General features: G+C 45.0%; 2 protein-coding genes across 2 annotated transcripts in view; one reads left to right on the plus strand and one right to left on the minus strand.

The window, feature by feature from the left end:
- SND1 (staphylococcal nuclease and tudor domain containing 1) overlaps positions 1-13,544 on the minus strand; it is a 487,657-nt gene extending 474,113 nt beyond the window's left edge. The window contains exon 1 of the mRNA XM_003407249.4: positions 13,251-13,544. Within this exon, the coding sequence (XP_003407297.2) occupies positions 13,251-13,328 (78 nt within the window). The 5' untranslated portion in view covers positions 13,329-13,544. The remainder of the gene's footprint in view (positions 1-13,250) is intronic.
- A 271-nt stretch (positions 13,545-13,815) lies between these two features.
- PAX4 (paired box 4) overlaps positions 13,816-24,249 on the plus strand; it is a 36,020-nt gene continuing 25,586 nt past the window's right edge. The window contains 2 exon segments of the mRNA XM_064290396.1: positions 13,816-13,943; positions 14,269-14,349. Of these exon segments, the coding sequence (XP_064146466.1) occupies positions 13,816-13,943; positions 14,269-14,349 (209 nt within the window).

The following is a 24,249-nucleotide window of genomic DNA, read 5'->3' on the forward strand; positions in this document are numbered from 1 at the left end:
TCAGCCATCCTGTAGAGAAATTTAAGGAGACTAACTACCTGCTCAGCTTTTAAGTAAAAAAAGCCACCTCCTGCCTCTGGGCTGTGAAAGGGTTCACCTGCCAGGAGTAATAAATACGTGCAATTACTGCACACAGTTTATATTTGACTGTTCTTACTAAGCCTCATTAAGCACACATTTTATCACCCAAATCGGGACACTCTGAAGAGCGAAAAGGGGCATAACTGATAATTATTCCAGAAGAACAGGTGTGACCCGCAACAGTCCTGGGCGGCTGGCATGTAAGTCGCCCTATCCTCAGGGTGATGCCAAGGCCTGGCAAGGGGTTCTTACTTGCAAAGGCTAATTTATAAAGCTGATTCTTTATGTTGTTCTTACCTCAGAGACTGGTGATTTGGGGAGACAGCAAGGAGGACCAGTAGACAAACCCCGAACAATCTAGATAACCTGGTCCTCCTTGGGGCAAAACAAAACCAAAACCAAACCCGCTGCCATCAAGTCGATTCCAACTCATAGCAACTCTATAGGACAGAGGAGAACTGCCCCACAGGATTTCCAAGGAGCGACTGGTGGATTCGAACTGCTGACCTTTTGGTTAGCAGCTGAGCTCTTAACCACTGTGCCACACTGGGGCAAAATAAATAGGAAATGTTTTACATCGTGGGGAGAACTTTGTTGTAAATACATTAATCTCAAGTTTTGATAAGCGTTTTTCTTGTTGGTGGGGTGGGATAATGAGGGTGCTAAAGGTGGGGACATGAAATGCAGACCAACCCTAAAAGACCAGAAGCTAGAGGGGTGCTGGAGGATAAGGAAAGAGAGGGGACAGAAGAGAAATTTTGCCTGTTGGATTTTTGCCTGCCTGGTCACAACTGTGCCACTGAATACAACTACTATTCATACACAACTGTACTTTTATTTTTGTCAAAGACACTACAGAAAACAAGCACCACTATGACATTATTCATAAAAGATTTTTATACCCTCCCCAAAAAAAGGTTGGAAACCCTAGTGGCATAGTGGTTAAGAGCTACGGCTGCTAACCAAAAGGTCGGCCGTTCGAATTCACCAGGCACTCCCTGGAAACTCTGTGGGGTAGTTCTTCTCTGTCCTATAGGGTCACTATGAGTCGGAATTGACTCAACGGCAATGGGTTTGGTTTTTGGGTTTTAAAAGAAACCTAGAATGAATATAATTTCAAAACTAAAGCCAGTCCTTTAAACTGAATAACTTTACCACCACAAAGACTTACGCAACCTTACTCCTCTCGTTTCGCAGTAGCCAGTTCAATTTTCATCCCCATCTGAGTTGGGGCCTGTCTATTGGAACCGCTGGACCACTAATAACAGCTAATGGTTACCGAATACACGTGCCAGACACTGTGCTAAGCAACCACCCCAGGAGCCGAGTACTGTTACTTTCCTGGTTTTACAGTAAGGTTAGAAGTTGAAGGGGTAAAATTTCCATGCCCAAGGTTATACATCAATGGAGCTAATGATTTGAACCACAGCTGCCCTAGAAAATTAGTTCAGTTCTGCCCCAAAACACAGGTCACTGTTTCCCAAAGTGTGGGCCTGGTTTTCTGTTTAAAAAGAAAAAAAAAAAAAACTTTCAGGTGACACATGATCCCTGTATGTACCAGCATTTAGTAACAGAGGTTCATAAGAACCACTTTCTTTTCAATGCTCTTTCATGCCTTCCAATTAAATAAACCAAGAAAGTTTCATTTGGTGCTAGGACACCTTTAGTACCTCTCTGCACGTGTTACAGGATCCCTTGTGGCACAGTGGTGAAGCGCTATGGCTGCTAATCAAAAGGCTGGCAGTTCAAATCCACCAGCTGCTCCTTGGAACCACTATGGGGCAGTTAAACTCTCTCCTCTAGGGTCACTACGGGTCAGAATCAACTCAATGGCAACGGGTACACCTGCCAGACTTCCTGGTTAGAGAAAGCAAGTCTCAGGCTGGGAGGCCCCTGCAAAACAATAGAATCTGGCTAGAATTTAGTAATGTTTTTATCATGGGGTTTTTTTTTTTTTTAAGGTACTTTCTATTTATGGCAAATAATATGGGTTTTTCCATTTTCAATAGTGAAATTAGGTGTCCTTTCAAAATAATATTTAAATTTAAAAAACAATGGATTGTCAAAAGGATTTTCAAAAACTAGAAGCAGTGTTCAGATACGCCAAAACCACGGCAGGGAGACCCCCGTATCTGGGGCCTGGGGAACGTTGGATAAACCAGCACCAGGTTTGGGATCAGCACTTGGCTGCAAACCAGATTGCTCCAGTCCAGTGAAGTCTCTGCAAGCAATCTAAACCTGATTGTGTTTCCCCATGCAGGATGCTGCCATGCTGACTACCACTAGTACCCCACCTCCTTAGCCAAGAAGAGCAAGAAAAAGAGGAAACGCTACATGTCAGCTATAGGAAAAAGTCAGGTTTCTCTCACATGACTTTGCCTCTCGTCTCCTTCATGTCACCTGCACTTTGGCTAGCAGCAGATTTCCTCAGTCATGGAGCTCTCTGGAACCCAGGAAAAGGTGAAAAGGGCAAAACCAAAGGTAGAACCTATCCTACCTCTCAGTACTTTAACAGTCAAGACCTTAAAACACCTGGAGGCCATCAAGGAATTAAGAAGTAGTTCTTTACTAGGCCCCTGTCCTCCACAAAGAAGACAAGGCAGCTTTGTCTCTACTTTCAAGGGACACTCTTTGGGGGAAGTAAGACTACCAAATATGAAATAATCAATGAGTAATAAAGTATTAAGCTGTACTTTGCCCTAATTTTTACCTAAGGTGAGACCCAGAAGAAATAAGCCAGTGGAAGTATACATAAAGCCCCCCACCAAAAATATCTGATTACAAAGAATAGCAGCAATTGCACTTTGCAGGCATCTATCTTACAGTAATGCTAGCACAAGAACACAAAGATGTATATAAGAACGGCCAGACGGAGCAGCCGGGTTTAGAACAGTGAAAAACCAAAACAGCACACATGGATGGAAAAATGGGTAAGTGATAACACAGCTAAACTGTGGAACACTCCTCAACCATTAAAAAAGAATAAGGTAGATCTATAAATATGACATAGAAAAATAGCCATTATAGTTAATTAGAAAAAGAAAGTTGCAGGACGCTTAACACCCATTGCTGTCAAGTCAATTCCAACTCATTGTGATACTTACAGCATGACTCAATTTCTGTTTCTTTAAAAAAAAAAAAGGGGGGGTATGTATCGCAATGAAAAATGTTTTGGAAGCAAACATGCCAACTGTTAACTTAGGGGACTGAGAATGGTAGAAAACTGAGGGGTAGAAGGCAGAGACTTCCATATTTAACTTTACATACTTCTATACTATTTGAGGAGCCCTGGTGGCACAGTGGTTAAGAGCTCAGGCCTCTAACCAAAAGGTCGGCAGTTCAAATCCACCAGCCGCTCCTTGGAAGCCCTATGGGGCGTGTCTACTCTGTCCTGTAAGGTCGCTATGAGTCGGAATCCACTCAATGGCAATGGATTTTATGCTATTTGAAGTTTCATAAGCAAAATCTGGAAACCCTGGTGATGTACTGGTTAAGTGCTAAGGCTGCTAACCAAAAGGCTGGCAGTTCGAATCCACCAGGTGCTCCTTGGAAACTCTATGGGGCAGTTCTACTCTGTCCTATAGGGTGGCTATGAGTCGGAATCGACTTGAAGGCAAATAGGTTAAGCAAAATTTAAGTTTGAAATTTAAATATCAATAATTATTAAATGACTAAGACTAGAGACATCCATATGAATGTTTTGAAAGACTTCAGGGATGAACTGGAAAACTGTTGGCCAAAATGGGGAAAGGCCACCAAGGGAACTGTGAATGTGACCCCAATCACAAGGACTTTGAAGACCTGAGAACTACAAGGCAATTTTGTTTTCACATTAGACAAGCTAGTGGGATAAAAATAAATACTAAGACCACCAAGGAGGTCATTTTGGTTTTTTTTGTTGTTGTTAAGAATGGGGCTTATAAAAATGAAACAGGACAGATATAAACAGACAGTTCAACCAAAAGGCAAAAGTGTGTGGCTCCTTGGAACTACAAGAACAGAAAAAGAACTCAAATCTTCATGCTTCTAGATGACACTAGCGACTTGCACAGTCATGATGTGCCAAGTCACCAGTGCCAGGTCATAGGAAGATGTTGGGAATCCATGCAAATAGAAGGGGAAGTGGCTGATGAGTGGTGAAGTGAGCATATGGCCTAAATCAGACATTAAAACAACAACTTCTCAGCTGCCAGTTATGACCCAGCAACAGGATATCAGAGTCACTATAAATGGATCCCTGAGGACGTTAGCCAAATGTATCAAGCCGCAGATTAATAGCAAAGCAAAATGGCTTGGGATTTTGGTGTGTATGTTTTCACCACAATTAACAACAACAAAAATGTCCTGGGAAAGCATCAAAAGAGGGACCAAAGAAAAAAAAGAGAGAGAGAGCAGGAGAGAAACCACTATTCTCCCTTGGTATCAAACCTGGGAGCATCTGCCCCCAAACACACACTTCATGCATCATCTGTGTCCTGTCCTTTTAACTGCAGACAGTATAGGAGTTAAGCAAGGTCAGTGGGTCCCAAACTGACTTTTTCATAATCTCCTGCGGGGCGGGGGCGAGAAGGGAGGTTAAAATACAGATTCCCCAGTGCCAAACTCCAGGGATTTTAATTCAGTGCCTCTGAAAGGCCCTTCTAGGTGGTCCTGATGCAATGACCCATTTAGGAAATCTCTGGCCTCTTTCTCTAAACCTACTCCCACAAAAGATTTAAGAAGGTTTACAATAAAAACTAAACAAACTCAAAAGAAAAGAAATCATCTGAGGAACTACCAAGAATAGAATAAGATGATCCCTGTACTTGAGCATTAAATGGAAGTGGAAAGGGTCTGGGAAAAAAAAAGGAGGCTCTGGTTTCCAAGCATAGAACCCAGAACCCTATCACACCCCACACTCATGCAGAGCTGGGCACAGACTCTACCCAAGAGCTACAAGTTCCCGGAGTTCCCTCTTCATCCCTCCCCTTCTGGAGTCAGGACCTGCAGGTCCAGGAGAATGGCAGGCTGTTCTGAAGCAGAGGTGGGACTGGGCCATGAAATGTACTGGCACCACGTTCCCAGTCCAAAGTCACCACTCCCACTAATCTATCCTGATCCCACTATTGAAAAGAAACCAGGAACCTCCCTTACTTCTCTTCACCCTCTACCTCCTCCACCATCCAATCGCTTAGTCTAATTCAAAGCCCAACACTCTCTATTCTTCCACGCTAGAAAGCAAGATTTCAAAGAGTCTAACTAAAGAAAAACTAAACCAGTTGCTATCAAGTCATTCGGACTCATGGCGACCCCATGTGTTCAGAGTAGAACTGTGCTCCTTTCAACTGGTTTACCTTCTCCAAGAAACCAAGCAAGGGGAAGAGAAAACAAGCTTCCTGCAGAATAAGCACCAATTCACACTCAAGACTGTCATAATGTGTAAGATCTCCCAGCTTTGTTTCATCAGGCCTAATACACATTAATGTAGGGTTTCTTACCCAATCGCAGCCTTTCAGGACTGGAAGGAGCTTAGAGACTATGAGTCCAGTGACTTCATTTTAGAGAAAAGGAAAGAGGCTAACCCAACATCACCCAGATGGAGAATGGCAGTGCCTGGGCTAGGATTTGTGTCCCCTGACTCCCAGGCCAATGATCTCTCCTCCCTGGTAGCCTGCTCCCCAGTGACAACGGTAATAAATAAGATCTGTTAACCTTAAGCACAGGTTCCCCAAGTCTCTCCAACTCCTCTACTACATGTGAGGTTGGTGTTACAAGTCTGTCCCAAGCAGAGTACTTCCTTCCCATATAAACAGAATTTAAAGCACCTCAAAACTTGCTGAGGCATAATGAGAGGTGACGGTGCCTTCAAAGTCACTCTTCACAAGGACAGATATGGGGAAACTGTGCCAATTCAAAAATGACACTTGAAAATGACATCTAAACTTTCACTAGGTTTATTTTTCCTGTAAGTAGCTTCATAGAGGGTTAGCAAAAGAGAAGACAACCCTAATGAGACAGACTGACACAGTGGCTGTAACACTGGGCTCAAACATAGCAACGACTAATTGTGAGGGTGGCGCAGGACTGGACAGTGTTTCTTTCTGTTGCACATAGGGTCATTATGAGTCAGGACAGACTTGATGGCACCTAACAACAAAATTGCTTCACTTCCTTATTTTTTAAAAATGCCAACTGAAACCACTGTTCATTTTTTTCTTAAACATTAGCAGTAAGTGAGAAAAATATAACATTAGTTTATCATATTGCGCCTCGCTGGAAATAAGTGAAATCCCACAACACTCCATCTGTACCAAATGCTCACAACCTGTGATTCTGCATCAATTTCTGCTGTAAAAGCAAAAAGCATATGTCAGTCTCCCAAGAGAGGAAGTGGCAACAGAAACTGGGTGTGTATCCATCTCTCGGCAAGAAATAAAAAAAGCTACATAGCCCAGTAAGAGTTAGTCCCTTTATTTCATTCCTTTTCCCTGATAAGGCAAAGAACTTCCTATACTATTTAGCTATGCTCTTCCTTGGAGCACAGGGTCACTGCGAGTCAAAAGTAACTGGACCGCAATGGATTTGATTTGGTTTTTTTCCTTGGAGAAATGAAATAAAATAAATCCAAAGGCCAAACCCTGAAATATATCCACTGCGCCCCCTGCTAGACCACACCTGTCATTTGGATAGCTAGTCCATGCCAAGAAATAAGTGCACCACAGGTCCTAGAATCTTCTTACCCAGATTCAAAAGCCTGGCCAATTTTCCCTTTTGAACCTAGAAACAGAAACTAAAATTTTCACCTATTTCCCAAATTTTACTTTCCAAGTAAACTGGAGCATAACCAAACCAGTTGCCGTCAAGCTGGCTCCAACTCAGGGCGACCCCACGGGTGTCACAGTAGGACTGTGCTTCACAGGGTCTTCAATGGATAATTTTTCAGAAGTAGATCACCAGGCCTTTCTTCCAGGGTGCTAACCTTTTGTATAGCAGCTGAGCACATTAACTGTTTGCACCACCCAGGGACTCCAAACTGGAGCATTTAAATCCAAGAACTCATTGCCGTAGACTCAATTCCGACTCGTGGTGATTCCCTAAGACAGGGCAGAACTGCCCCAGAGTTTCCAAGGCTGTAATTCTTTATGGAAGCAGACTGCCACATCTTCTTCCCGCAGAGCAGCTGATGGGTTCGAACTCCCCACATTTTGGTTAGCAGCTGAGCTCTTAACCACTGCTCCACATCACCAAATCATCAGTCTACTGTTACCAGCACTGGTCCGCCTGGCCTCAGGGGTTCCCACCCATGTTACCCAAGCCACTCTGTGTGTGGGCTAGTCCCTTCCTGACGGTTAGCTGAGTTCTGAAGCATGCTACTTTGCTTTTCCATCAACAATGTTAGCTAAAGCTTGCTAGGCTAAAAGTGTAGGCAGAGGCCAAAGTAGCAGTAAATTCCATGTGGTAACCAAATTCTAGCAGAAGTATCAACACTGACAAGTTCTAGACGCTAAAGCCGGCATTGAGCCTGCTCAGCATTTATCTTTTCATCCAGGTCCCTTAGGAATATACAGGACTGGCTGAAAGAAGTCAGAAAACCTTAATCTTGGTAAGAAACATGAATATGGCTAAGAGAGTATTTTTTTTCTTACCAGTCACCCATTCTTTACTTTTATACAGTGTATTTATGTCAGCTACTGAGCTCACTAGAATATAATGACAACCTCCACTGCCTTTCTGCTCCTTATCATACTTATATGCAAATATTAATAACCCAGGTTAAACTCATACCATTTATGTGGGACACTGAATTTTTTAAGAAATTGAAGAGGTACTATAAAATCACTGAAGACTACTCATTAATGGAAACCTCAGGGACTTTGCACTTGCTGTTCCCTCTACCAAGAACACACCTCCCCTATGGTTGGCTCTTTGATGTCCATCAGATCTTAACTGAAATGCCACCTTCTGAGAGAAGCCTTTCCCAAACACTCTAAATAAAGGAGCCATCTCCTCTCCTACCCCAAACCACCCTATCCCACTACCCTACTTCAAATCAGTACCTTAAATTCTCATGCTCATGCTCATTTCTTGTTTACTTGTTTACTGTCTGTCACCTCCACGAGCCGTGAGGGCAGGGATCTGGTCTTTTTTTAACCACTGTACCTCCAATGCCCAGAACAGAGCTTGACACATAGCAATCAATATTTATTGATTTATAATCAATTAATATTTGTTCAAGGAAAAAATGAAATGCAGCTGCTTCTCCTTCTACTTCATCAGTCAGTGTGTAGCAGCAGCCCCTGTTTGCATGACTAGAGCCAAATGGACTCTTCCTTTTCCCAGAAAAAACTGACAGAAAGCCTTTAAGACACAGTAACTTAGTGTTCCTTTACCTCCAATTGTGATTGAAAGCTAACATGCTTACCTGCTGGGAAGTGGGCAATTTTAAGACTGCAGGGAAAAGCCTTCCATCCTATCCTACCTATTTCTTTGCAAATGGCTCCACTAAAATATTGTTATTCAGCTACCTTGTTCTTGGAGTAACAGGATAAGGGGATTTTAAGTAGCTCAGGAAAGGGTTTTTGTTCCCTTTAACAGTCTGCATGTGCTAAGTGCACGAAGGAAAAAGCAGATCAACAGACTACTCTGTCTTCACTGTGCTGTTGAAAGACACATACTTCTGAGCTCAGAAACCTAAAAAACACTTAGCTACAATGAACTGAATTATAGGTAGCATTTCCTATGCCTGTGCACTGAGGAAATTTCCACTAAGCTACTCACCAGTAAGTCTACATCTCGCTTTACATCAACCTGGCAGCACAAGTCCTTTCAAAGGAGAAAGTTATGGCTGACTCCTCCTTCAGGCGCCCCTTTGCCTTAGTCACCGAGGGGGAACCATGGTTTTCAGCATAGAGCAGAAGCCTGGCAGAGGGAGTTTTTCCCCTTCTGTGGGGACTCAATAGGGCGGGCACTGGGGTTTGGCAGCATCCTCCCTTTGGCCTTCCACACCATAGGCAGAAGATGAGCTGCCTCCATGGTTGTCTCTGATACAGAAGATTCAAGAACTGTGGCTGATTCACTGTGCTGTTGCGAAAGCAGCCAGCATGCACCTGCTTGAAAAGACATGCAAACATATGGAGATAGAAGGAAGAAGGAAACATTAGGGTGAAAACAGATAGAAGAGGGCTCTCTCCCCAAAACAGAAAGTAACTAAAACCAATTGCTGCCGACTGATTCCAACTCATGGTGACCCCACAAGTTTTCCATAGGGCTTTCAATGGCTGATTTTTCAGAAGTAGATTACCAGGCCTTTCTTCCAAGGCACCTCTGGGAAGACTCAAACCACAACCTTTCCATTAGCAGCTGAGCTTGTTAACCATCTGTACCACCCATGACCTCCTAAAAAAGGTAAGCCAGGTCAGTAAAAGCAGGGGAAATGGCCATCTCCAAGATGCTAAGTGGAGCGACTGAATTTCATAGTAAATACCCCAAGACTTCTCCCAACCTCATCTATTGAACTTCTGTTGACAATATTCTGCTATAGCCAAAGAAGGTCTAGCAAGCTATTCAAAGAAATCCAGTTTAAATCCTTCAGAGTTTACAGAAAATTAGATTTGACAGAAACAATTACCTACCCATGTTATATTTTGTCTGCCCACATACTTGCCAGTCTCATCTCAACTACAATAAATATAAACCCCCCTTCAGTTTTTGCATCATCCTCACTGCCTCTGCAGTAGGATAGCTCCAAAATACTTCTGTTGACTGACTGCCCACTTCCTCCTTAAACACACTGCAGAGCCAACTCTGTCCCTTCACCCCCACTCTCATTAGCAGACACAGCCTCTACCATCACCATCATTTTAAAAAAGAGGTGAAACGCAAAGATTTTTACAACTCGATCCCTAAGCTCTTTCTTCAATCTTAAAAAAAAGTAACACAGGGTATAGAGCATCAGACTTTTAATCTGAGGGTCCAGGGTTCATATTCCTGTTCAAGTGCTCTTTCATTCCACAATAAACTGTTAAATAAATTAATAAAAACTAAGACACAGCCCCCCCACCAAAAAAGAAAAAAAAAAAGTAGAGCAGGACTTAGTAGGATTGCATGGCAGAGACCAGAAGAAATCTGCACCTTCCATGGTGCCACAAGGAGTCCCTGGGTGGCACAAATGGTTAAGTGCTTGACTACTAGCCGAAAGGTAGGTGGTTCAAACCCACGCAGAAGATGGAGAGACAGGCCTGGAGATCTGCTTCCAAAAGGTCACAGCCTTAGAAATCCTATGGAACAGTTCTACTCTGCACACATGGGGTAGCCATGCATTGGAATCAACTCGGGGGCAACTAACAACAACAATGGCCCTACGACCATTTCTTCTGCCATCAAAAAAGGACTCTTCCTCCCCAATGCAGCAAACCTCAGCCCCAGACATGCCTGAGTCCAGACAACCCCGGAGGGCTCGTGATGAAAAGCACACCTGCTTAGTCCTGCTCCAGTTTCTGCCTTTCTCTCCCAGAGGGCAGAAAAGCAATGACTACTGTTTCCCTCGCCATCAAACTATTTCTTTCTCACTTTCCTCTGTCATAGAGCTCCATCTTCCTTTGTAGAGTTCTTACAAAGCAGTTTCTAGTACCACTGAAAACAATTACTCTCCAGGAAAATACAACTTTGCTTAGCAGAAGAGCTCTGCACAGAGCAATTTACCAGTGGCCGATTTTTCATTCCAGACAAGGCTTCTAAGCCTGGCACAAACCTGCCTGTCACTGTGCAGTTCACTGGGCTTCCCTCCTTCAATGCTCCCACTAATCCTTGCCTGTAACTCACCCACCCAACCCCCTGCAGTATGGTCACAGAAAAACAGCAGTACAAACTGCTCAAATCACTGAACTTGAAATGCCTCCTCCTAAACTCAAACGTCTTCCACACAACACTCCTATGCGCACAACACTACAAGCACCAAATGAAGTCACTTACCACAATAACAGCTCCTGGACAAGACAAGGAGTAACATCTAATCTCTTCTCAACTCAATTACAGTCAGCTTGACTTTCCTGCAATTCTGTGGCAGCATCATGGACCCCACCCTCCTCCATGTTATAAACTCATGTCCTGGAGTCAGAGGCAGCAGAATACGACAGTTACAAGCACGTGTTTTGGCAGACAGGCCAGGGGTTAAGACCAGCTCTGCCTCTTATTACTGATGAAAAGTGCCTGTCCTTGAGTAAGTGCCTTATTCTTTCTAAACCTCAGATCACCCACTGCTGTTGAGTCGATTCCAACTAGTAGTGGCTCCGAAGGGTTTCCAAAGCCACAAATCTCTACTGAATCAGACTGCCACATCTTTCTCCCATGGAGCCACTGGTGGTTCTGAACCACTGACCTTTCTATTAGCAGTTGATTGCTTTAACCACTGAGCCAAGGGGGCTCCTAAATTACACATCTGTAAAACATAGCCAACAATCTACTTGACGGTGTTATAAATGAGATAATATAACTAGAATACTCAGCCCAAGACATGACACAATAAACAAGCTGTTCATTTTTGTCAATATTCAGTATCTGTGGGGTAATCTGTGAGCAGGCACCATTACCTCATAGAATCTAGATGCCCCGGAAGCCTCCAGCATCTGGTAGAAGCAAAAATATGTGCAGCCTCATTCCACTCCCACCCTACAAATGAGAGGGGACTTTAAGGAAACTTCAAGCTCTGGCAAAGGAGAAAACTCTAAAAGATCCACTCAGCAATGCCAATCCCACCAACAGACAACCCAGCGATGTTTTGTTCCTATGGTGAAGGGAAAGATCAGTGCAAATAAAAAAGCGAACAAACGAGGAGCCACTTCAGGATAATCCTTTAAGGGGTCAGGTCAATATTTCAGAGGAAACCACACATGGACCTTGGAAATTCCCTTCTCATTCCGTTTCTGATAAATTCTGACTCTCCATTATGTGTAAATGAAGAAAAGGCAATATCAAAAGCCCCAAGGATCTCAGCTGGTGACAAAATATTACCTAAGAAATGAATATATGAAAGCTAGGGACAAAACACACCACGAAAACGAATTTGCACACACACAAGCTGCAGAACATTTTAATCCTTTGAAAGACAATAGGCAAAGATGTTTTTTAAACTTTCTACAACAGCAAAAATTGCAAAGCTTTGGGAGAAACGGCGTCATATGGGTATTTGCTGTTCCAGATGGAAAAGTCAGAACTGCAAAACTGAAATGAAATCTAGAAGTTTGTGGTCATCGCCACCAGAAAACCTGTTAACAACCAAAAAATGCCAGGTTCCAACACTTGGGACTGTTGATGAGATGACACCAGGAGGTTAGTGAAAATTAGAGCTCATACTACAAAATTATCATGGTAATGAGGGTAACTTCTTAAAAGTGAACTTCATGAGGTTTTAAATTCTAAATTCACAAATGCAGGGACTGGGGGAATATGAATCGGGCCCTGAACTGGGAGCCAGAACATTCGGGCTCTGGTCCTGGCTTCAACCCAAAGCACCATGTGATCTTAGACAAGTCACTTGCCCTCTTTTAAACTCTTTATCTGGGGTGTGGGGGGCGGGGGGGGGACAATAATGATCGCTAAGATTCCAGCTGGCCTAAATTCTAGGAAGAGGACCACGAGGGTCAGCTCTTAAAACTACAGACCTGACATGATCGGCGAAGGGAAAAAACGGACACACAGGGCCAGAAAGCAAGAAAACTTGAAGTTAACTGAGCGCAGGTGAGCAGAAAAGCTTCAGGATGTCCAAGTACTCCTAGGGCTCCAGGAAAGACCGGATGTCAGGGTTTGAGAAGCAAAAGCATCTTGAAAAACTACGAACTGCTCAGCAGATGTCAAAATAGACAGGGAGAATGGAAAGACAGATATCCACGAATTCTCTCCGCTAGTCAAACAACAGTCGATCTGCCCCGGTAAACAGCCAGGAGATCGAGTGCGGCGACCACAGAAATCACTGTGACCCCTGATGCCAGGGTGTCCGCAAGACAAGCACCAAGGGGGCGTCCGTGTCGAGTTCCGTCTAGAGAGGGGGTTGGAAGAAGGAGTCCACAGTGGCAAAGGGGTACAGGAAAGGGGATCTGGGAGACCAAGTAGGCTAGCGGGAGGGGAAGAGAAGCCAGAGTCCGACCTCGCCCGGAGGCGGGCGGAGAGGACGGTGTCCAGGGCCCCGCTCTCACCATCTTGACGATGCCCCGCTGCACGGTGGGGACCGCGGGTCCCCCGGAGGAGCCGCCGGTCTGCACGGAGGAGGCCATGTGTGGAGATGGAAAGGTAGCGAGTGGGGCGGCCGACCGGACTGGAGGTGTCAGTGTGGGTGTCGGTGTTGGCGAAAGGCCGCCGCGGCGAGGGGCAGGCGGGCGACCGGCTGCGGGTGATGGACGGGACAGACGCGCTGGGCACTCACAGAGCAGCAGCGGGACTGGTAGCGAAAGAGGAGACGCGATCACCGCCGCCGCCGCCACACGTTCTACTCGCCGCGCAAGCGTGCCAGAGCACCGCTGCTCTCTGGCCAATAGGCGCCCAGAGCCTGCCGGACCTCAAGCCAATAGGCGCCCTGCTCGCTGAGCCCCGCCCCTTAGTCCTCAAACGAGTGGAGAACTCCGGGAAGCGCTGAGAGAACTGATTTGCGGTGACAGGCCAAGTATGGGGCGGGACTTCCGGGGCAGCCGAAGTAGGTACTGTCGGGAGGTGTAGTGGGAAGGAAAGGACACGTCAGCATCTGGCCGCTGGGCGCGAGGGGCCATGGGAGCCCCGGGGGCGGGATCGGCCGCGCCCTCCTGTCTGGCCTCGCCCATTGCGCCCCGCCCCGAGGGCAGCCAGGGAGTCCACGTGGACGCGGGCGCCCCAGGTGGATTTTCCCAGAGTGGAGGGTGCGGACTGAGAGGTCCACAGGGCCTTAGCTGGGAGCCTACGAGGCCGAGTTCTGGAGGGATCGCAGTGCTGGCTGCACGCCCACTTCCGACATTTTCCCTCAGCTAAAAGTATGGGAAGACCTTGGGAAAGTTCTGTTGGCCTCGATGCGGATAGTGCCCAAGCGTCCTCTCTGCTGTCGGGAGCGGGTATCTCCCTGGCATTTGTGTCGCGCTTCTGAGCCCTCGATTGATGTTTGTTGATGAAAGGAATAAATTTCTCTCAGAGGAGTGACATGTCCTGTACACGGGGGAGAATGACCCTTGTTCTTTCACCCTTTCCCAGCTGCTGCAATGAAGTTAGGAAAAACCTGGCTCCCCGCTCACTCTCCCTGGATCTTGAGGAGGCAGGCCCTGACCGAGTGTGGTGAGTCCCGCTGCCTCCAACCGCCCGATGCAGCCCCAGCTGTTTGAGTAAAGGGATGGAGGCGGGCGGAGGGGGCGTGCAGGACCAGGGTACTCAAAAGTCGAAGCGAATGTTTAGAGAGGACTAATATTTGTTGGGTGCCCACTATGTGGAGCCAAGTAGTTTACAAGGACTATGTCATTTAACCTTAAAATCTGCCTCTAGACTGGGTAGAACAGATTGTTTTCTCCCTCTTCCACACCTGACATATCCTAGAGTCAAGTTTTGGGAGCAACATCTTCCTAGATTCCTGGTGCCCTTACCATACCATTAATTCGCCATCCTCTTGGGGAAAAAAAAAACTCTGGAGGTGCATTCCATCTGTTTATACTACGCTCCATTTCTTTTCCCTGCCCCAGCTCCCACCCTGTCGTTCATTGAAATTGCTGACACCTGGTGCACTCTTCTTTTCCACCCAGTGATCCTGAGCTTGATTTGTCCAATACCCTAGTCTCTCAGCTCATTCTGCCCCAGTTCAGCCACTCTCTCCCACACAGATGAAGCTTTATAACTGCCTCCTGGCTGAAACTGTAAACTCAAACACCCCATTCTCTAATTATAATTGCTGTCCTTTCTTCCCCCTCATTCAGTTACTTCTCTTATACCTTGTATTAGTTCTCTGTTGCTACATAACGAATTACCCCAAAATATGAGGATTTTTTTTTTTTTTATGAGGATTAAACACAATGAGCACTTATTATCTCATAGTTAACTGTGCATCAGGAATCTAGGTATGGCTTAGCTGGGTGCCTCCACCTGAAGACCTGTCACAAAGCTGCAATCAAGTTGTCGGGGGTTGTGGTCACTTCTGACTGAGGGCAGATCTGCTTCCAAGCTCCCTCATGTAGTCTTTGGCAAGATTCATTTCCTCAAGGATGTTGGAGTGAGGTCCTCACTGGCTCAGTTCCTTGCGCTGCGGGCCTCTCCACAGGACAGCTCACAACATGGCTGCTGGCTTCCCTCAGATCAAGCCAGCAAGAGGGCAAGATAGGAGCCAAGTCTTTTTGTAACCTAATCTCAGGAGTGCCATCCCATCACTTTCGTCATAGTCTGTTAGTTCGAAATAAGTCACTGGGTCCCTTCAAGGGAGGGGGTTGCACAAGGTCAGGAGTACCAGGAGATGGGGATCACTGGAGGCTATCTTAGCAGATGCCTGCTACTTACCATTCTTTGACTTTAACTAGAATTCAATGTCTCTGAACAACTCTACCTCTCTTTGTTGGCTCCCTTCTGCCTTCTTCTGGATCCTGGCTAGACTCCATGCACCATGTATCATTCCCCTCTCCTACCAGTATCCTCCTCTCTAGTCCCCATTGTCTTCCATTGCAACTGCCTGTCGAAACCCCAACTCTACCTCTCTCTGCCTTCTCCCAACCTATCCCTTAGCTAGAGAAAACACCCAGCTAGGCAGGTTGGTGCCACAGTGAATTCATGGGCTCTCACCCACTGTCTGGAATTTCTTCTGTTTCCTCAGTCACTTCAGTCTCCAATCCCTCTGGGTCTGTTTCAGACCTTCTCTGTTCTCTTAACTCCTATTCCACTGTCTTCCACGCTCTCAAATAGTGATAAAGTCTCCCGCTTTGGATAATAGACCTATCAAGAAGAATTCCCACCACCAAATCTAAAAACTTATCCTTCTTTCTTGTTACAAAGAAAAAAACTCCCTCCTGCTGCTTAGCCTAAACTTCCCGGCTATGTTGTGGATCTATCTCCTCCATCCTCAAGGACTCTAATAGATGATGCCCTCTCCTGTTATTGCAGCCTCTCAATTTATCCTGGGTTCTTCTTGTTAGCACTTAAAGAGTATCAAGTTTCTTACATTATAAAAATGATCAAATAAACCTTTCCTTTACTCCCAGCCTACGTCCATATCTCTTTCCTGTCTTCACAGGAAAGAGAGGTAGAGTTGTTCAGAGACATTGAATTCCAGTTAAAGTCAAAGAACAGTGTGTAACAGGCATCTGCTAAGATAGCCTCCAATGATCCCCATCTCCTGATACTCCTGACCTTGTGCAACCCCCTCCCTTGAAGGGACCCAGTGACTTATTTCGAACTAACAGACTATGACGAAAGTGATGGGATGGCACTCCTGAGATTAGGTTACAAAAAGACTTGGCTCCTATCTTGCCCTCTTGCTGGCTTGATCTGAGGGAAGCCAGCGGCTATGTTGTGAGCCGTCCTGTGGAAAGGCCTGCATAGCAAGGAACTGAGCCAGTGAGGACCTCCCTACCCTCACCCCGCATTCAATTCTCAGCCCACTGCCCTCTGACTGTTACCTCTGTCAATTTACTGAAACCATTCTCTCTAAGGTCACTAATGACCCCCGTGTTACTACATCCAAGGGACACCTTCAGTCCTCACTTTACTTGACCTGTCTACAACATTTGACACCATTTGCTCCTTGAAATGCCTTTCTTCTTCTGAGATACACACACTCTGTATTCCTCCCACCTCTATAGCTGCTCCTTTTCATCTCCTTTGTGAATGAGTCTTCCTCTGCCTGCCCCTTAATGTTGATGTTCCTCAGAGTTCTTCTGAAGGTGTTTTCTGTTCTAATTCGAAACATCTTCCCCACTGTTATGGCTGCATGCCAATAACAACCAAATATATGGTGTTGGTGGGTGTCGGTCATTTAGTTGGCTCCAACTTATAGCAACCCCGTGTATGACAGCACAAAACACTGCCTGGTCCTGCACCATCCTCACAATCTTGTTATGCTCGAGCCCATTGCTGTAGCTGCTGTGTCAGTCCACCTCATTGAGGGCCTTCCTCTTTTTCACTGACCCTCCACTTTACCAAGCGTGATGTTCTTCTCCAGGAGCTGGTCCCTCCTGATAACATCTTCAAAGTACGTGAGACAGGGTCTCGCCATCCTCGCTTCTCAGGAGAATTTCAGTTGTACTTCTTCCAAGACAGATTTGCTCATTCTTCTGGTAGTCCATGGTATAGTCAGTGTTCTTCCCAAGAAGCTTAGTCAAGGTCTTTCAAGACATCATGTTCTTGTTTACCTCCAGGCCTTTGCACATACTCTTGGGTCTTCCTGGAGCAGTCCTTCCACCCCTCTGCCCTCTTCCCCACCCCACTACACATCACCTGGCTACCTTCTCCTCATCGTTCAACTTCCACTTAGATATCAGAATGGTGTCACTGGACCCCTCAAGATTGGATTAGGTATTTTTTCTCCCCAAACACCCTGTTCTTGGTCTATCAAAGCACTTATCAGATTATAATGGAGTCTGTTTGCCCTCCAAAACATCATCTGGACTGTGATTTGTTTACAATGGAGTCCCCATTCCCTTGCCTGGCACATGGTCACTGCTTACAATCATTAGAGAAATGCAAATCAAAACTACAAAGAGATTCCATCTCACCCCAACAAGGGTGGCATTAATCCAAAAAAACACGAAATAATAAATGTTGGAGAGGTTGTGGAGAGACTGAAACTCTTATACACTACTGGTAGGAATGTAAAATGGTACAACCACTTTGGAAATCGATTTGGTGCTTCCTTAGAAAGCTAGAAGTAGAACTACTATACGATCCAGCAATCCTACTCCTTGGAATATATCCTAGAGAAATAACAGCCTTCACACAAATAGATATATGCACACGTATATTCATTGCAGCACTGTTTACAATAGCAAAAAAGATGGAAACAACCAAGGTGCCCATCAATGGATGAAAGGATAAACAAATTATGGTATGTTCACATAATGGAATACTATGCAACAATAAAGAACAACAATGAATCCATGAAACATCTCCTAACATGGAGGAATCTGGAAGGCATTATGCTGAGTGAAATTAGTCAGTTGTAAAAGGACAAATACTGTATGAGTCCACTACTATAAGAACTTGAGAAAAGGTTTAAACACAGAAGAAAACATTCTTTGATGGTTAGGAGGGTGGGAGGGAGGAAGGGAGAGAGATATTCACTAATTAGTTAGTAGACAAGAATTATTTTAGGTGAAGGGAAGGACAACACACAATACAGAGGAAGTCAGCACAACTAGACTAATCCAAAAACTAAGTTTCCTAAATACAACCAAATACTTCAAGGGACAGAATAGCAGGGGTGAGGGTCTGGGGACCATGGTTTCAGGGACCACCTAGGTCAACTGGCATAAAATAGTGTATTAAGAAAACGTTCCGCATTCCACCTTGGTGAGTGGCATCTGGGGTCTTAAAAGCTAGTAAGTGGCCATCTAAGATGCATCAATTGGTCTCAACCAAGCCAGAGCAAAGGAGAATGAAGAACACCAAAGACACGAGGAAAATAAGAGCCCAAGAGAAAGGAAAGTCCACATAAACCAGAGGCTCCATCAGCCAGAGACCAGAAGAACTAGACGGTGCCCAGCTACCACCAATGACTGCCCTAACAGGGAACACAACAGAGAATCCTTAATGGAGCAGGAGAAAAGTGGAATGCAGACCTCAAAGTCTAGTAATAAAACCAGACTTAATGGTCTGACTGAGACTGGAGGGACCCTAGAGGTCATGGCCCCCAGACTCTCTGTTAGCCCAAAACTAAAACCATTCTCGAAGCCAACTCCTCAGACAAAGATTAGACTGGACTATAAGACATAAAATGATACCGGTGAGTAGTGTGCTTCTTAGCTCAAGTAGACACATGGGACTAAGCGGGCAGTTCCTGTCTGGAGACAAGATGAGAAGGCAGAGGGGGACAGGAGCTGGTTGCATGGACACAGGAAACACAGGGTGGGGAGGAGTGTGCTGTCACATTATAGGGAGAGCAACTAGGGTTGCCTAACAATGTGTATATAAGTTTTTGCATGAGAAACTGACTTGAATCGTAAACTTTCACTTAAAGCACAATAAAAAAAAATTGAACTCAAAGCTTTTTAAAAAAAAATAAAAGAAAACAAAACTTATTCTGTGCTTGAGGGTTAGACATTATTTCTCAAACCTTACAACAGAAAAAAATTTATACCAAGCCAAGGAAGATAATGAAAGTGTTCCCCATTTGCCCTACCCATATAGTAAGTGAATGTAAAGAAATAAAAGGTGTGATATGCATTTATATAGCTATCTGATTTAGGCAATAGTTACAAAACTGTCAGTTAATGGATTGACTTCAAACCTGTCCTGCTGTCATTTCATGATGAGGCCAACCTTCATTCCATTCTCCAGAATGTCATTGATCAATGCCTCTGGGTTCACAGTAGGCTCAGATAATTGTATATTGATTTGCTTCTGCTACAGCCACCGGCTTTAATCACTGTTGAGTTTTGTCACCCTGGACCCTGCCTGCCTTACTCAAGTATCTAAGAAAAGGCATAAGGGAAGCTCTAGCCAGCTGCATCAGCTTTCTCATGGGGTACGGCTCTCTGGGTCTCTTGTTCCCCCTTGAAAACAGAGGGATGAGCTAGGTGGGAACCTGAGGTTTGCTTTCTGTCTATCCCCAGAATCCTTAAGTCAGTGGTTAACAAACTCAGAGTTAGGAATGTTGCATCAAGGAACAGCACACAAGATTAACTATAGAGCAAACATCTTTTTCTTTCATATATCAAGAAACTGGAAGTATTTTTTAGAGGCTGAACAATATCAGGGTGGCATCTCTGTAATTCTTTTGGCTTTTCTCTTGTTATTGCCAAATAGCTGCTTCAGCTCCAGACATCACCATAAGAAGAAAAGGACAAAACCAGTGCCAGAAACATCTGCCCTTTTTTATCAGGAAAGCAAATGCGTCCCCAGAAGTGTCTGTCATAAGGACTCACCTCGCTGCAGGGGAGGCTCACAAGGCTTTTAGCCTGGCCAGGGAGGTGGATCAGGAGTGGCTGCTGGGTTGGCCTGAGCACTGGGCCTCTTCTTTGGTTCTGCCCCATTCTGGCCTTCCAAGAACTCTGACTGTTCCCAAGCTCTATTCTCTCTCTCAAGGCAGGATCCTGGCCCCTTGATCTCTCTGGAATAAAAAAGCCAAAAGCAGTAAGCCCGAGTTTCATCTCCGCTGTCTCTGGATCAGTTCCTCACCTATCCGGGTACAGGCCAGAAAGCGTGGATGTCCTCCCACGTGTCTTACGTGTAGACAGGTCCCAGTCCGCTAAAGGACCCATTTCTGTGTTGACTTTCCCTGCATTGCCCATTGTGGCTCTAGCAACTCTGGCCACACCAGAAAACTCACCCAAATGCTTTATGCATTTTTCCTTGCCTGATTCCCTCCGCTTGGAATGGCCTTCTATAGCCCAGTTCAAAGCTTTTTACATAAATCTTACAAGATACTTCCAACCAGAAACGACTCCTCTCTTCCCTGTATTCCTAGACCCCTTGGTTTATACCTTTCTACTGGCATATACTACACCCTCCTGTGTCATAGTTATCTGTGTAATAACTGGACTGGCCTGTAAACTTTTTAATAATAAGCTCCTACGAGTCTTGTTAATTTTTATGTTCCCCATACGCCTAGCACTACCTGATGAAGAATGAACACTAAGTGTAATTTGGAGGCCTGGTGGTGCGGTGATTAAGAGCTTGGCTGCTAACCAAAAGGCCGGCAGCTCAAATCCCCTAGTCACTCCTTGGTCACCCTAGGGGGCAATTCTACTCTGTCCTATAGAGTTGCTATGAGCCAGAATTGACTTGATGGCAACAGATTTGGTTTTTTTAAATGTATTTTGAATTAAATTGAAGTATTCCATCTGTTTGAATGACTGAGATGACTTATGTACCTTCGCTTTTCATCCCAAACGTATATCCATTGTATATCCTCTCTGTTTTCTGGAAATTGAACCTGAATATGTAGAAGAGGTTTCGAGTGGAAGTCGGGGACTATAGTGTAGGTTATTATCATTGGAAAGATTGAGAGAATAGTGCATCTGACGCATGACTTTTTATTTAACTCCTGCCAACAATTGTCTCTGTCTCCACGACTTACTGAACCCTGGGAACTGCACATACCTTAGTTTAGACCACCTCTACGGAAACAAAAGACCCTAAAATTAAGTGGTGACTTAAATAATATAGAAGTGTATTTTTATCTCATGTATAATAACCCCTCCCATTCACTATTAGGGATCCTAATAGGAGAACCGTTCTCATCTAAAGTCAAGAGCAAAGGAATAGAGATAGTGTAATGATACAGAACACCACCCGTCTGTCAGTTTGCCATACTGTGGAGCTTGAGAGTTGCTGTGATGTTGGAAGCTGTGCCACCAGCATTTCAAATACCAGCAGCGTCAACCATGGTGGACAGGTTACAGCAGAACTTCCAGGAAGACTAAGATAAAGAAGTTCTGATGATCTACTTCCAAAAATTAGCCAATGAAAACCATAAAGATCACAACAGAATTTTGCCCAGTGTCGTGCTAAAAGATCAGCCCCCTAGGTGAGAAGGCACTACACAATGGCCAGAACAATGGGCTCAAACATGCCAATAATCATGAAGGTGGTGCAGGACCGGGCAACGTTTTGATATGTTGTATGTAGAATTGCTATGAGTTGGAGCCGACTCCATGGCAACTAGCAACAACAACAACGATACAGGAACATTTTGAGGAGGAGAGAAAAGACATTGAAATGCTCCCAATCTTTTAATGAAGTAGGGGGCAGGAGTCCTAAGCAACTCGAAGGCAAAGAGTTCCCCCCCTGTTGGGGCAAGGACTTGTGAGTCAGACAGGATGAGTTCTTATGGAAGCAATGAGCCCAGGATTAAGGACAAGGCCCTTTCCAGGGAGGGTAGTGTCCTGGAATAGCCAGGAGCTGATCCAAACCAAGGCCAGGCCTCTGGGAAGGGTGGGCATGGTCCTCACCAGGACAGCTGGTGTCAGCTGTCAGGGCTGAAGGACTAGAACAATGAAGAGGAAGCAAAGCAAGAGATCAGGACCTGGGTGAGAGGTGATGATCAGGGCAAGAAGTAGGGAAATGTGCCCTGTGCTTCATGAACACAGACGGGATAGCTAGAGTGCAGAGGGTGAGGCGGCCAGAGTTAAAGGACCAGAGTCCAGGCAGATGTGTCACTTGCTGGAAGTGGAAGTGGAAGGGCAGGGGAGGGGCTGAGGCAAGAAGCCAGGACTCAGACGACAGCTTGAAGAATGAGCACAGTTCACTGAGGGTGATTTTTAGGATAGGTAAGTTGTGTGCATTTTTTTTTTTCCAGGTACCCTTCTCTGGATCTCCCTTAGCTTAAGTCACCCAAAGGATGAAGATCAAATAACACCCTGTTTCAGCCACATTCCACATCTTTCTTCCCTTTTCACTCCAAATCTTTGTTTCATGTGTTTGAGATTGGCATAAATTTAAATAATAAATGATTTTATGAAAAGGCAAGATAATTCTAAAGTTACACACCCTTGTTCAGTGGAGTACATAACAGTTTGTTCTCTGAAAAGAGCTGCAGAGGAGAGAATGCAACTTTGTGCTGTAATTGAAACAGGCTAAATGACCAGAGAGCTATGTGATGTGTATAGACTTTCACAAAATATTCCATCCCAACACAGGGCCTTTGCACACACTGTTTCTCTGTCTGGAGCTCTGTCCCTCCCATTGGCCTACTCATCCTGCAGATCTCAGCTGCCGGGTCAGTTCCTCAAACGTGCCTCCCCTCCCTAACCAGGGAAGATCTCTCATATCACCATGTTCTCCTTTCTATAGTTCTGGATGGTTGCAATTTTTATTTTATTTGTGGAGTTACGTTAGTGTATATGATTAATTGGGGCCTGTCTCCCCCTCTAGGCCAGTGCTTTCCAAGAGAAATATAATTCAAGCCACAGATGTAATTTTAAATTTCAAGCAGCCACACTAAAAGAAGTAAAAAAAAAAAGCAGTTGAAAATAATTATAATAACACATGTTATTGAACCCAGTATATCCAAATGCTACCATTTCAACATGTCATCAATACAAAAAGTATTAATGAGATATTTTACACTGATGCTAAGTCTTTGGAACCCAGTGTGTATTTTAGGCTAAGTCTTTGGAATCCAGTGTGTGTTTTACGCTTACAGCAGACTTCATTTTGGGCTAGGTACATTTCAAGCGCTCGAAAGCACATGTGGCTAGTGGCTACTGCATTGAACAACGCAGTCTAGACTATAAGCTCCATGAGGGCAGCAGCCGCATCTGACTTGCAACTCTGACCCCGCACCACATAGTGGGCATTCTATAAACAGGAGCCAATAAATGAATGAAAGGATGGTGCTGTTCTCGTATCCCCCATGAGTAAAAGTGAGGCAAGGGCAATGGTGGTTCAGTGGTAGAATTCTTGCCTTCCATGCGGGAGACCCAAGTTCAATTCCTGGCCAATGCACCTCATGTACAGCCACCGCCCATCTGTTAACAGAAGCTTGCTTGCATGTTGCTGTGATGCTGAACAGGTTGCAGCAGAGTTTCTAGACTAAGATGGACTAGGAATAGGCCTGGCGATCTACTTCCAAAAATCAGCCAGTAAAAGCCCTATGGATCAAAAAAAAAAAAAACCTTAGGCATCACGGTGATCTGATCGTGTTGTGCATGGGGTCACCATGAGTCTGGGGGCCAACACAAAGGCGGCTAACAACAACAACAACTAAAGTGAGGCATAGAGTGGATAAGTGGTTTGCCCAAGACTGCAGAACCACCAAGAAACAGAGTAAGTACTAGAGCCTAGGTCCTCTGCCTTCCAGTCATGTGGATAATTCTGAAACTCTTTTTAGGCTCCACACATCATGATTAGGGTCCTCTCATGTCAGTGCTCTGAACGTGCCTCCTGTCCTTGAAAGCTCCCCTGGCTTCCTCCAGAATGCTATGGCTTTAGTTTCTGAGTAGTCTCTGGATGGCAGTTCCCCAAAATGTGCGAGCGGGTGTATTTATTTATAAATTTTGCCATGCCTCCTTTCAGAAAGGAGCCACAGCATTTACCACAACTATG

The sequence above is a fragment of the Loxodonta africana genome, chromosome 8 (genome assembly GCF_030014295.1).
Source record: "Loxodonta africana isolate mLoxAfr1 chromosome 8, mLoxAfr1.hap2, whole genome shotgun sequence".
Taxonomy (NCBI): domain Eukaryota; kingdom Metazoa; phylum Chordata; class Mammalia; order Proboscidea; family Elephantidae; genus Loxodonta; species Loxodonta africana.